Genomic DNA, 14,798 nt, shown 5'->3' with positions numbered 1-14,798 from the left:
GCTTGTGTGTGAGTGCTTGTGTGTGAGTGCGTGCGTGTGAGTGCGTGTGTGTGAGTGCGTGTGTGTGAGTGCGTGTGTGTGAGTGCGTGTGTGAATTTTTTGTTTTTTGTGCGTGTTTTATATGTGGCTGAGTACATACATCCATTTGTGTATATACGTGCACATGTGTGTCTGTGTGTCTGTGTATGTGCTCATTGTATGCACACGTGTGTATGTGCACACAAAAGAATTTGTATAGATACATGTATATGTATGCATCTAATTAAGTACTAATATTTGGCAAAAGTCATGAAAACAATCAGAACAAAAATCAAACCCCAAAACCAACCAGCACAAGATAGTCCAAGAACATTCTACAAGAATGACATGCAGGTCAACACAAGATGCAATGGCTATCTACTACTGCAGATCCACAAAAAAAAAAAAAATGTTAACAAAGAGCTCTGTATAACAGGAATCAATAATTCTTATAAGTACAGATGATCCTTCTTTTTCTTCAGACACACTCAAAATTTCCCAGTTCATAACATCTTGCAAAATTCTTTGCATCTGGGGAAAAAATAATCATAAATAATCTACACCTAAGCAGCTTCACACCAACTATAATGACAAATGTAAACATAACATGTTATACTCAACAATTAACACATTAACAATTAGTTACCAATAACCATACGGAGAGTTATCATACCCACAACAATACTGATGATGACAATAAGAGGAAAATAATATCACTCCAGTTTAACACTCATAGACAGTTCACTCTACATCAAGTCCATCCAATGATTATTAAATGGCTCTGATTCTGAAAACCAGGAAAAAGATGAAGACAAAGACGAAGAAGAAAAATAGAAGAAGAAGAAGAAAGAGAAGAATTCCAATAATCACGGATAGGAATGACTACCACACAATGACTGCTTCTCAATAACCCATATTAGAATAAAGAACAGCGAACGCTTTATTACTCTGGCCAAAGCTTATCTTCACAAATCCCAAGCTCAGATGAACTAAAGCCGAGGCCATACCATTATTAATTGGCATACGCAAGCAAGGAGAGGAAAACTTACATTGGTGCGTTTACAAATTGTGATCCAGCATGTACAACCACTGTGAAATCTTTCGTCACAGCCCTTGTGATTTTGGTGCATCCAATATGATGATGTGATAATGGTAACCAATAAAAAAATAATGATCACAATGCTCAATAAAATTATCAGAATGACAAGCATGAGGTAATAACAAAAATGATGAAAATGGCAATGGAAGTCATGACCAATTATAGATCAGTGGACTTGTGAATAAAATAGCAGTGACAGATTTAAACCAGTAGCATTCTGAATGATGATGATGATGATGATAACGATGTAATAATTGGCAACAATAACAAAAATACACAAAAATTCTTTTATGACACTAAAGGGTAAAAATGCTGTGTTCCTCTCCTTAATCAAATTATTGACTTGGCACCTTCAGTAAATAGTTAGTCACTATTTTTTGTCGCTTTCACCACCGCTTTACAGATGATGATGTCACTATGAAAATAGAAAACTTTCTCTCAAATTTTTTCTTTTTCCTTATAAATATAACAGTCCTTGTTTTTGTCAAGATTTTAGTTTTTATTTGTAATTTCATATCAATTTCGAATAGTAAAAATGAGATACAGACTATCTGGATATCTTAACCAGAATCTTATTCTCAGCATCTTTACTAATTCTTAATTTTACATTTGTTCTCTCCAATGGTGAAAATCTTAGAAAACCATCCATAGAGAGTTACTTATAAAGTCGTCTTATAAAGTAATCTGTGTTTAAAATATTGTATTTTCTTCATATATATATAATAAATCAATTCATCCAATGTTAAAAAAAAAAAGGAAAAAAAAAAAAAAATCACAAACTAATAAACAGGTTTCTGAAGATGGTTCTTTTTCCTAATGACATCATCCAAAAAATTTATATAATGGCTTACACTGTCATAGAAAAGGCATTGGGCACTTCCTGTTATCAAACACTGTCAAAATAGTACATATTAATCTTTGATAAAGCAGATTCACCTTCATAACTGTGGTACCGAACTTTTAAATCCCATGATTTTGATTTACAGTTATCCAATACATATGATGTAATATTCCAGGATCTTATGTAAATAAAAAAAAAGCAAGTCTAGATCTCCAAAGGTTCGCATACAAATAACAAACATTCAGACTGATACGCGCACGTAGCAGCCCATCCCACACCTTACCGACTATATAAATAAGAAAATACTATCATAAGACCGAACTGGAAGCTTCTACGTAAATACTATTTGGACGAACTAAGGGGGAGGAGGGAATGGCCGGATTCAGATGGCTTCGTAAGCCTCGTCAAACTCCTTCTCTGGCGAGGCCCCGAAGAATTCCTCGAGGTCGTCCTTCTCTTTGTCTCGCCTTTTCTTCTTCTTCTTCTTGTCTCCCTCCTTCTCCTTGTCTTTATCTTTGCTCTTCTTCTTGTGTTTCTTAGATGACTTGTCATCATCCTGCAATAAAAGCGTGACACAATTTCATGGAAGATTCTTTACTTTAAATATAATTATAAAACTGATTTTTTTTGCTTTGAAAATAATATCACACTTTACACATGTGCATAAGAGGTTGTGTGTGTACACCTGCATGTGCCAAAATTACACAGTGCATGCATGAACAGGCATTTGTATGTGTATGTGTATACCTTTGTATGTAAACATGTATGCAATTTTATGTGCATGCCTGCACATGCACATATATGTTTATGTATGTAACTTTTCACGAGTGAGTGAGTACATAAAAACCCAGTTTTCCTAAATAACTGCAAGTTACCTTTTCCTTCCTTTCCTTATCCTTTTTCTTATGCTTCTTTTTACGTTCTGAGAGTTCTGTCGGGCTCTCACTCCTCGATGTGCTACAGCTGTGGTGACTCGTCTTCTCCAGTCCTTTGCACGTCTCGACTGTGGAACCTGAGATCAACAGTAACACTTTTACTGATTGTAGCACCTTGTATAAACTGTAAGAATAATACTTATACTATACACTTAAAAGGTTCACGAGTGCTTAATCACCAAGAGTCAATTAGTAGGAATACCAGATCTCACCTATTTACCCATTCCTTGAATCTTCACAAAAAAAGTAATAAAAGTAATAATCATAATCATAATAATAATAATACCAATAATAACGGTAACGATAATGATAATAATAAAGATGAAGATAATGATAACAATAACAATGGAAAAATAGAAAAAGATAATGATAATAATGATGATTATGATAATACTAATATTAGATATAGTAACAATAATAATAATAATAATAATGAAAATAATAATAATAAAATTTATAATAATAATAACTATACAATAATAATAATAATAACAATAATAATAGCATGAATTATACTAAGACAGGTAATATAATAATAATATTGGTAAAAATAATAATAACAACAATATAAAAAAAATAATAATAATAGTAATAATAATAACAATAATAATAGCAATAATAATAATAACAAAATCAGTTATATTGATAAGGGTAATAATATAATCATATATGGAAAAATAATGATGATTAATAATAATAATTATTATTATAATAATAATAATAATGATAATAATAATAATAACTATATCAATAAAACTAGTAATATTAAGAATGATAACAATAGCAATAATAATAATACCTGTTTGGTTAATACTTTGTTTATCAAATATCTTATACCATAAATACACTTGTAATATTATCAAGTTAAAAGACCATAATGATTCATTTATGGTAGTGAATGTTTCTCAATATTTATACACAAAGAAAGCATACACAACAATCACAATACATTTCATAATTCTCTGTATTATGTTTTCCAGAAAATTTAAATTCTATGTCTTTGCTTTATGCTTATTCAACATTCCAAACATTGAAATAGTTCACATACTGTCGGAAAATCTGAAAATATTTTTTCTTACCTTGATTATCATCCGAGTCATCTAAAGTAGCCCCCTCTGGCATGTCGGTCGCAGTGGATATATAAGGATTGGCTATAGTTCCTTCTTCCGAATTTAGCCAATCATCTAATTTGTCCTCTTTGGCGTGCTCTTCACCATCACAGTGTCCAAAGTTAAGTACAATCCCAGCCTCTTTATTGCTGTCTGGTGACCCCTCGAGGCCTAATTTGGACAAGGCTACTGAAACGTCATTTTCACAGTTAAGTTTCTCACTATCACTAACTTTTCGTTTGTTATTCTTTGGCTTCTTGGAAGTTCTCACCTCTTTCTCGTCACTTTTACTATCAAGCACAGAGTCTACTTTTGAAAAGATTCCCACCGAGTCATCTTCAAAGTCTTCGTCTGCACCGACTTCTACATTTGACCCGAGATTTAGATCATCTGGGTCTAGGTCCACTTGGAAACCTGACACCATTGGATTTCCATCGCATTCTTCCTCACTGGAGTAGAAAATATTCATCACAAATTAAAAGAAAAAAAATGAAAAGAAAAGAAAAGAAAAAAAAGAAAAAAGAAAAAAGAAAAGAAAAGAAAAAAAAAAAAAAAAAATATATATATATATATATATATATATATATATATATATATATATATATATATACATATATATGTGTATCTATATCTATCTATCTATCTATCTATCTATCTATCTATCTATCTATCTATCTATCTATATCTATCTATCTATCTATATATATATATATATATATATTTATATATTATATATATGTATTTATGTATATATATATAAATATATATATATATATATATATATATATATATATATTTATATATATATATATATATATATATATATATATTTATATATATATATATATATATATATATAAATATATATATATATATATATATATATATATATATATATATATATATATCAATGATAATTAATTTTCTAATTTCATAGTTTAACTGTACTGAAAAGACACCTCTTAAAAATAACATGTGAAGTCAAACTCATGAAATTTTATTTTCTGAAATAAAAAAATATAAACAATAAGACATCAATATCCCACTCTCAGTACCTTTCTTCTTCAGCAGGGGGGCTGGGTTCTTTGCCAGAGGAAGTGAGGACATCGCTCAAGAAGGACTGATCTAACTTGCCGCCATCAGGTACAAAGTCGTCCACCGAGACAGGGTCCACAGATCCTACTGCTGGTATGATGCAATCTAGAGTTGATCACAGAAATTATACATAATCTATGGTAAGGTACATACATCAGAAGTGCCCTTCGATAACTTCGTTGATGAATCTACCATGTTGTGAGCTGCACAAGTGAGCTTGCCAAAGTTGAAAGGTTATTGAAATATTGGTATATTTCCCCGGCTAAAAATAAGCAGTAGCAAAGAAAAAAATAAACAATGAAGTTCTGTACAATAAGAATTTCTAAAATATGAGCTGTAGTATTATGATCTGATATTTAGAATTCCAAATGTCAAGATTGGTAATTTTTTCATATACAAAATAGTAAAAATTTATGTACAAAACATCCCCCCCAAAAAATTCATAGAATATGTAATAAAAATCCCTGAAAGAATAATTACATAAGAAATAAACTTAATATCAAGTCTAACCTGATTCAACCCAAACTGAAAAAAATATGAAATCAAAACCTATAATATTAAAAAGAAAAAAAAAATAACCACATGATGATGAAGAATTAAGATCACACAAAATGATCAAGCGCAGGCAAAACTTACAATCGCCTTATTAAGAAAATACAATCTGATATACAAACTGCAGAATCTCGTACCAGCCATCGCCTCCACTGCAGGTTCTGTGTCTCTGCTCTTGTTAAAAATTCGAGACATGAAGCTAGTCTTTTCTTGCGTTTTCTCCGGACTCTGGTTGGTCGAGTTTTGTGCACCACTGGAGGGACTGTTGCTACTGCTGTTGCTATTGCTGTTGTTAGTGCTAGCGCTGTGAGGAGAAAGTGGGCATTAGGAGATGGTGATGAAGAAGGAAGAAAGAAGAATGAAAGATGAAAGAAAAAAGAATAGGAAAAGGAAGGAGGAGGAGGAGGAGGAGGAGGAGGAGGAGGAGGAGGAGGAGGAGGAGGAGGAGGGGGAGGAGGAAGAAGAGGAAGAGGAAGAGGAAGAGGAAAAGGAAAAGGAAGGGGAAGAGGAGGAGGACGACCAAGAACAAGACCAAGAAGAAGAACAAGGAGAACAAGAAGAACAAGATGAACAAGAAGAGAAGAAAAAAAAAGGGAAAAGAAATAGACAGACTAGAAGATGGAGAATAAGAACAAGCACAAGAAGAAAAGAAAAAGAATATCAAGAAGGAGCAGATGATGAAGAAAAAGAAGAAACGACAGAGCGGAATAATAAAACTAAAAAAGGAAGAAACAATAAAAGCAAGAAGCAGTTGAAGATGATGAGAAAAAAAGAGAAGACAAAAACATCAAAGAAAAAGAATAAAAGAAGAAAAAGACAAAGATGAGAGAATATGAAAAGAGAAACAGCAAAAAAAAAAATAATAATAATAAAAAGATTATGGAAGAAGTAAAAAGAAAGACAAAGTAGAACACACACACAAAAAAATTAATCTCTCATCCTACCACGAACTGTATTACTACAAATTTTCCAAATATCCATCATCTTCAGTCAACAATTCCAGCTTAAATTCTCTCAGAGCAACAACCTAGGAGCTGCAGTTGGGGTTGTGGCTGTGGCTGCCTTAGATGCTTGGGGTGTTGTTACTGGTGTTTTTGCCATTTGTGGGGCTGGTGTTGGCACTTGAGGTGATGCTCGATCCGTGGGCCGAGGGCTAGACTGCGTACTTGAAGCAGATGATGATAAACTGACTGGTACCGACACTGATTTTGCAACGGCTGTAATTTTCAAATACAAGAAGAAGAAAATGAATCGCCTTTTACAGAAAATTTTGATAGACTATACCATTCATATACAAATATATATGATATATATTAGATGTCTATAGTTATATCTTACCTAAGCTATTAGGACCATTTACTGTCGGAGGAGATGTTGTGGATGCCATACTGTTTATGGATCGTGACTGCGGAATGGGTGACGTGTTGACAGGGGCAGCAACCTGTGCAACTGGGGCAACTGATTCTGCTGCTGCTCTTCGTCGATCAGTCAGCTGAGTCAGAAAGCTGTGAAAAGAATATGCTGATATACATGTAGGATCTTACCCTTATTCACAACTGCAGAATACCAATTGTCATAAAAAGAAAGAAAGAAATCAAATTAATGAATAAATAAATACATGGCTACTAAACATAAATTTCAACCCATGAACACATCTCTGCAACAATATACACCAATTAAAATAAAAAAAGAAGAAGAATTTACACATACTTATTACCAAATGGAAAACAGTCAACACCCAATACCAGAAACATACACATCATAGTTTGCGTCGTCACTCTCTTGGTAGAGTTCGAGTTCCTGAATGGTCGCGTCAATCTCCGCTGTGTTGGTCTCCAGCTGGCGTAGGAGAGTCTCTCGCTGGAGCTGCAGGAATGGCAGGTTGAAGAACTTGTGCAGCAGCTTCAGACCAAACCCATTGCGCATGGAGGACTCTGTGTATCGGACATCAGCTGCTCCTTCGGGTCTGATGAACGTCAAATTACAAAATATTGCAGTTAAGAGAATAAGAATAGAATAAAAATAGTGATGTCTTATTCATATATCCTCTTAGATTTAAAGTTTTCATGCTGGTTCTATACCTTTGTCTTTAGTAAGAGGACTGTACCTAAAAGAGGATGGTAAATTTGTGTATTATGTACATTCTAGCATTCTGCCTCATTTGACACTATATTTCCAGGAATTCCTTAATGGAATCCCCACAATATCAATACACAACAAGCAATAAATATCATCATCTATTTCCCCATCATGAGCAGAAGTACATCAAGCCTGGCAGGTAACCTTACTGCGGTGTAAAATTTATATTTGGCAATCAAGCTACATCAGGGATGCAGTCATTCACTTCGGGTATCATCCGTTTCAAATCCTATGAGGCATCATTTTGGTAAATATCTCCTAAAACAAAGTTGGGTCAAGATGACATTTTGGCACACTTTTTTCTCACTGTTCCCATTCACTAATGTGAATTCTCATGCAAATTTCAATAAGGAGATTGCTCTTGACTATGAAGGCGATGTTGGCAAGAGCCAAGAAAGGGAAAGGTAGTTCATGGCGTAGTTGCAACATACATCACTCCATCATAACTCCCCCTACTTATATTTTCCCTTCTTTCCTTGTCTTTCTTCTACATCCAGGGTGTTCTTACACTTTTTTGGTATCAAAATTCCATGACTTTCCAAAGAGGTTTTGACAATTTTCAAAGACTCTTTACACAGTTTTCCTTGAACATTAGATGCATATTCATGATAAATATATCCCATTACAACATGTGCAATGATAGTAATTCCTAACTGATGTTGCCAAATACACAAGATTTAAGTACTGACACACTAGAGTAACTTACCGCTCCAAGCTCTCAATGAAAAACTTCACATCATCTTCAGACACAACACGATGATGACCCATGTCCCTGTGATTGGCCAGAACCAGAATTGGAATATGACTAGGCACATTTTCAATCTCCCGTCGCACGTAGTCAAAGGTCCTGGAAAAAGCCATTTCTTAAAATTGATTCCTCATATTTTGCAGATGCCCTTAAACATTAGTGTCTATGCTGTTTCATTAGTGGATTATTTTGGAATAATTTAATTATAACAACTATCAGGTCAGGTGTTTAGCAACTCACCAGTTTTTGGTCATGTCGAGCATAAGGATGACCCCATTGGTTCCTTTGTATACATCTAGGAACTCTGCATCAAGAGCTGGTTCTTCAAACTCCAAAGATGCATTATCCAACTTCAAACCTTCCATCTGTAAATTTGCAAAGGAACATAAGCACACTTAGTACAAATACGTTTTCTCACATACTCAAAAAGAAAAAAAATTAATCACTGAGGTCTCCAACATAATTAATTAATTAATCAATGTTTGAAAATATATGTGCTAGACATCAAAGGTCATGTAGCACTATGGTAAAGTTCTGTGTCGGAAAGGGCTAAGGAGACTTAAAGATTACGATAAAATGTGTTAGATGTCAAAGGTTTAAGAACGTTATAGGATAGTAGGGTAGTGAAAAGGGGGAATAGGGGAGAGAGTGAATTAGAGCAGAAATTAGTATAAATTCACTGAGTGAATTATAGCGTATCTGTCATTGGGGAAGGTATAGGAAAAATGTTCAAGGAGGAATAGATAGCTGTTGAAGAGTAAGAGAAGAATCTGGGGAGAGGGGAGGGTGTTAGATATCAAAGATTAGAGTTGTAGGAGATTTGATTTGATTTGAAAACATTTAATCACAGAGCAGTTTACTTGCCCTGTAAAAAGCCAGGGAAAGATGTATGAGAGTATGGTAATGAAAAGGGAAAGGAGGGAAGTAAATTAAGGAGAATAGTGATTAATAAGTGGAAAAGGTTAAGAAGATAGGGCAATTAAATGAACTGCATTATCTCTGTGAGAGGAGAAGGAATAGGGATAATAGGTAATAACGGTAGATACGGTTGTCTTAGTAGTAGGGGATTATGTATCTGAGGGTTGAAATAAAGTATCAGGAGTAGGTGAAGGAGTAGTGTCTGGGGTTCGATAGGGACGGTGGGGTCTGGGGAAAGGTTTTGTGATAAAAGAGATTCACGAGTGTATCCAGGAGGGAGTGGGAGGGATAGTAGGGAAGGATGGGGTTGGGGGGGTTGGTTTGGGTGGTGGAGAGGATGTGGTATTTTGGGAAGGGGTTGGGGGAATATAAGGGGGTAGACCAACTGAGTAAATTGCAGTGTATCTGTGACTGGGGAAGGAGTAGGGACATTGATCAAAGCAAACAGAGGTGGCTGTTGGAGAAGTAGGAGAAGAATCCAGTGGGTTGAGAAAGGGAGACTAGGGAAAGTGGTGAAGCATCAGAAAAAATGTTTGGAGAGGAGGGGTCTGAAGACACTGTTGCGATAAAGAGGATTTGTGAGAGTATTCAAGTGGATGTGGTAGAAACGGTGGGGTGTGTTGAGAGAGTGTAGGAGGAAGGGGGTGGAGGGAACTTTGGAAGGAGGAGGATGAATATCTGCAAATACTTTGAATGTAGCAGGAGTAGGAACAGAGGGATTGGGGGGTGGATGAGGGAGCGGAGTGTTCCCTTGGGTCATCTTTAGGAAGTCTTAGATGTCTTCAAGGGTTTCTGGAGGGGAATTTGGCATAGAGGACTGAAAACAAAGCAAAGGTTCTCTTCTAAGGAGGAGAAGAGGAGATGGATATCTGAGGAATAGATGAAGGGGAAGCTGTAGGAGAGAATGTAGTATGAGAGCGTGGAGTGGAACGTTAAGGTTATCTGGTATGACAACTAAAGTGATGAGGAGGGGTAGGTATCCGGGAAGTGGTAGAGATTGGTGTATCTGGATTTAGGAATGAAAATGGATTTGACTGGTGGATACGGTGAGTAGACATAGACATAGGTTTTGGGTATAGGGAAAAGATACCTGGGGAGATGCAGAAATATCTTGTGTAGATGGTGGGGGAGCAGAGCGTAGAACTGTTTTGGAATAAGTTGAGATAGAAAAACCTTGTCATCATGCTTCCTGTCTGGCCTCACGTCGAGTGAGGCCTAGTTAAAATCTGAGGACTACTACCTCACATTCCAACTGATAGGCAGGGCAGCTTTTATAAAACACATTCTGGGAGTCTCCACAATTGGCACATGTACATGACTGAGCAGGGCAATTTGAACGAGCATGACCAGGTTAGGCACATAGAGGGCAGCGGGCTGTGGAGCGACAATGTTTGGCTGGGTGTAACACTGTACTGCCACTGCATCATATTCACCAAGGCAGAAAAGTAGGTCATTTTCACAGTCCGACCAGTCCTTGTCATACATGGGACAAGCATTTGGGGGAATAGAAACATTTCCAGTACAAGTATTAAGAGTCGGGTGAGGCAGGAATAGGTTTGCCAGTAAGGTCGGTTAGGTCTCCAACATAAGCAAATGCTAAATTCTACCAGATATATTATGGCAAGATAGAGCCTGGTCTAATCCATCTGAGAGCAAATTGTGAAGGAGTCTCTTTCTCACTACAAAATATGTGGTACAGTTTCATTGGAGTTTCATCAGATGGCCATGAGGCACTGGGGTTGGGTAAGTACCTGACACCAAGCCAACCTAATTGAACCTATATCATCTCTATACTTGGTATATGTGGATTGAAATTACTTATTCTGGACAGCTGCCATCAAATGCAATCCACTGACACATATCTGACTGTCAGAGCAACCCTGGGTCATGAAGGGTTAAATGCTTGCTAATTTTTGCTTGAATTACTATTCCAACATATATATAACTGCTTATATCTTGTATATCATTCAATCATCACTAAAACATTATTCCTGAACCCTTCATAAAAATAAAAGAACATTTGAAAATAACAGAAATCTTATTTGTGTCTAAATTAGAATCACAAATGTCCACAGTAAAAAATTTGGGCCTGAGATTGTTAACCCAAGACTCGCGAGACTAGATAGTCTAAACGTCTACAAGAATATTTACAACTCAGAAAAATGTGACTTCCAGTGCATCTAAAAAATACAAATGTGTTCATCAAAGGTCACAGGAGGGAACATGGACAAAAGTTCTACAAAAAGTGTTCAAATTCTCTATATAACAAATATCCAGAATGGAACACTTTATGCTTAATCCCTCAGTGATGGGTAAAGTTATAGCTGTCATGATACATAATCATGTATTATGTGTATATGCATCATAAATCACTTGCTAAGCAAATGGGTAGTCCAGCAGAACACAGCACAAACCCTGCCAAAAGACTAAAGTGTTGCATAATAATTATGTCACAGAAAATTCTGGCCCCGTCATGATAGGGTTAAATAAGTTTGCTTTCCCCCTCTTGTGCAGACATGTTGCTCGGAAATTTTGCTGTCCTTCTGAGGTCAGTATGCAAAGTTACTGAATTCTTAACTTACCTTCTTCTTCTTCTTTCCCTTATCAACAACATCCCAAACTTCAACTTTCACAACATCATCTGTAGCTTTGTAACTCCACTGTATGCTTGCCACCTGCAAAAAAAAAAAGGAATATCAATCATTTACTATAAACTTACTTCAAAAAATAATTCACACATGCATCTTTATAATTACTACACTAATGATAAATATACACTTTGATTTTAAACATTTAGACTACATCTGCACATCCACCTTCAGTGTTTCAGCAGCAGTAAACAAACATCCACCGCTTACATCCTATAAACCTCCCTTAAGATTTTAGACAACAACAACAACAAATCAAAGCTCTTTGTGTGAATAAACATAAAAGTTTCTTGTTCATTGCAAGAGCATATAACCCAGGAGCAGTAGTAATTGCTTTACTTTCTATCACAGAATCACGTATTACAGCAAGTTTCAGTTGGATCTGGAGTGAACACAGTTAACATAACTCCAAGAAATACTCTTCTTCTGAGAGCCACTACAGAGGTCTTCTAAATTTTTACTGATGATGCAACTTTTCACTTTAACTCCTATTGTTCCTACTGGTGCATGTAAATAAATGCGGTGTTGGTTAGAGCTGAAAAAACATACTAATTCTTTCACCAAAACTAGCTCTTTGAGTTCATATCTAATAACAAATACATTTAATCTGAATAGTTTTGACAATATTCACCCCTAAAATGCCACTGCCCTACAGTTTGGTATCTTGAGAAAAGTGTGGGAAGCCCTGAAGACATAAGCATGTGCACTTCATCTCCTTAGACTCACCCATTGCTCCTCTCTTAAATAACCTTCTCCAATATACTCTTTCATTCATTCATTCATCAACTCTCTCCCTCTGTCTGTCTTTCTCTTCATTCATATATGCATTCAAACATTTCCTCTCATTCCCTTATTCTCTTAGTTAGTCTCTCAATCATTCATTCTCATTTTGTTTCTCTTATTCATTCATTCTCATGTTTATTCTCTCATTCATTCATTCACATCTTTATTCTTTCATTCATTCATTCATTCGATCTTTCTTTCATTCATTCATTCACTCTCTTTCCTTCTTGCCCTCATTCTTTCAGACTTACATTCTCTCTCTTTCTCTACACTTGCCCTGCTACACCTTAGTCTCTTCTAAAATCTCTCTCTCATCATCTGTAAAATAAATATTGTCCCAAAAATTATGCTGCTGTTACATCTGATGCAGATTTGACTTACATTTCATCTGATAATATATAAGTCAAAACAGCGTCAGACATAATAGCAGCATCTGACACACACCTGATGTGACATCATTAAGGTTTCCTACATTTTACTGGAGTTCAATTTTGTTTCTTTGCCTGTGCATACACCTCCCTAGTTATGCCACTAGTGATTTCTGCCAAAACTACTTATCATTACTTGTTCATCAGAAGGATTAAATGAGACCAAAGAGCAGCTTTAGGTAAATCAAAAATGAGACTTGTCATAGCCTTCAACCCAGTGCCCATGGGTGCTTCATATGCCAAACTCAAAAGGAAAGCATAACCATGGGACATATATAATATTCCCATCCTCTATGACTTTGGCTGCTGTGAATAAGACTAAAAAGTGACTTTGGCCTACTCTTGAGGGGGCTGTAGAAATTACTTCACTGCAGTAACAACTAAGTAGGGTAACAACTGCTTGGTATATGCACAACTTAGAGTAGGCTTAATGTGCTTGGCATGGGTATACATGCCATCCAGAAAGGAGTCCAGTCATGCCATGGCATGTACATACAAACCACATTGGTATAGGGTTAAACATTTTCCAAGTGAAGATAAACAAAGATTAACAATCAATTATGAAAACAGCTCAAGCAAAACCAAAGAAAATGAGATTGGTACAATATACATCTAACTAGGTACATAAATTATTTTACAAATTAATACATAGTCTTTTAAATATATCAGAACAAAACAAACCTAGATTACCTGAATTTCTTCAGTAGGCACATAATCCTCACAAAACGGCTGCCCTTGAAGGCGCTTGAAGAGACAGGACTTCCCTACATTCCGATCTCCTCTTATAACTATTTTCACTGCAATAAAAAATAATTTATTAACATGTCATTCAGATATCATCACAATTCAGTGGTCTCCAAACTCCATGTTACATGTAGGCTGTATTTTGGAGTGCCACAAGATTCTGAAATGAAATAAAATTTGCAAATGCAAGAAGTTACTCTCATTTTTCTAGTGAATTTTAAGTTTGACCCGGTCATGACAGGAGCCCCTTGAGCCATACTAAATAACACGTCTTGTGCATATTGAGTCAGTTGCTCAAGTGAAAACTCAAAAGCATGAGAAGCATAAAATGACACACCTATATCGGCTCTTAGCTACAACATTAGTGATTTTTTTTAGGTAATGATGATAAAATAAAATACCTTTAAGCCTACTTTCAAGGGACTATTTCTCCCTAACTGATGTAGCTAGGGCCAAACAAGTGGACAACTGTTTAATTACAAGACTTGAAATAGGCTCGACTACATATGACAAAGATGGTATCTCAACAAGAGGGTTGGTCAATCATAATGTGAGAGGATGTCAACCTGGCATGAATAGACTAAAACTTGATTTCTGAATGATTAAAGATAAAAATGTGAAGAACTCTGGATCTTTATCTTAATACAGTTTACTTTGTCTCTGGTCTCTTTTCATTTTCTCCAGATTAAGTAGCATACCAGAAACTCTTTCTATATCATCAAAATACAAGCATATTACTAT

General features: G+C 35.5%; 1 protein-coding gene across 7 annotated transcripts in view; it reads right to left on the bottom strand.

Moving 5' to 3' along the window:
- Nucleotides 1–206: 206 nt before the first annotated feature.
- LOC113814270 (rab-like protein 6) overlaps nucleotides 207–14,798 on the bottom strand; it is a 22,284-nt gene continuing 7,692 nt past the window's right edge. For 4 of the 7 annotated variants that reach the window (XM_070114867.1, XM_070114866.1, XM_070114865.1 and 1 more), the window contains exons 3-14: nucleotides 14,004–14,110; nucleotides 12,037–12,129; nucleotides 8,777–8,901; nucleotides 8,495–8,635; nucleotides 7,406–7,615; nucleotides 6,988–7,154; nucleotides 6,677–6,866; nucleotides 5,787–5,953; nucleotides 5,058–5,202; nucleotides 3,973–4,451; nucleotides 2,834–2,970; nucleotides 1,561–2,514 (exon numbers count right to left, since the gene is read on the bottom strand). In XM_070114867.1, coding sequence (XP_069970968.1) covers nucleotides 2,341–2,514; nucleotides 2,834–2,970; nucleotides 3,973–4,451; nucleotides 5,058–5,202; nucleotides 5,787–5,953; nucleotides 6,677–6,866; nucleotides 6,988–7,154; nucleotides 7,406–7,615; nucleotides 8,495–8,635; nucleotides 8,777–8,901; nucleotides 12,037–12,129; nucleotides 14,004–14,110 — 2,135 coding nt within the window. In that variant the 3' untranslated portion in view covers nucleotides 1,561–2,340. Of the gene's footprint in view, nucleotides 2,515–2,833; nucleotides 2,971–3,972; nucleotides 4,452–5,057; nucleotides 5,203–5,786; nucleotides 5,954–6,676; nucleotides 6,867–6,987; nucleotides 7,155–7,405; nucleotides 7,616–8,494; nucleotides 8,636–8,776; nucleotides 8,902–12,036; nucleotides 12,130–14,003; nucleotides 14,111–14,798 lie in introns of all 7 variants that reach the window. The other 3 variants (XM_070114870.1, XM_070114869.1, XM_070114868.1) reach the window with 2 other exon arrangements.

Source organism: Penaeus vannamei, chromosome 36 (genome assembly GCF_042767895.1).
Source record: "Penaeus vannamei isolate JL-2024 chromosome 36, ASM4276789v1, whole genome shotgun sequence".
Classification (NCBI taxonomy): domain Eukaryota; kingdom Metazoa; phylum Arthropoda; class Malacostraca; order Decapoda; family Penaeidae; genus Penaeus; species Penaeus vannamei.
The sequence above is the reverse complement of the archived record's forward strand: the minus strand, read 5'-3'. Positions and strand labels throughout refer to the sequence as shown.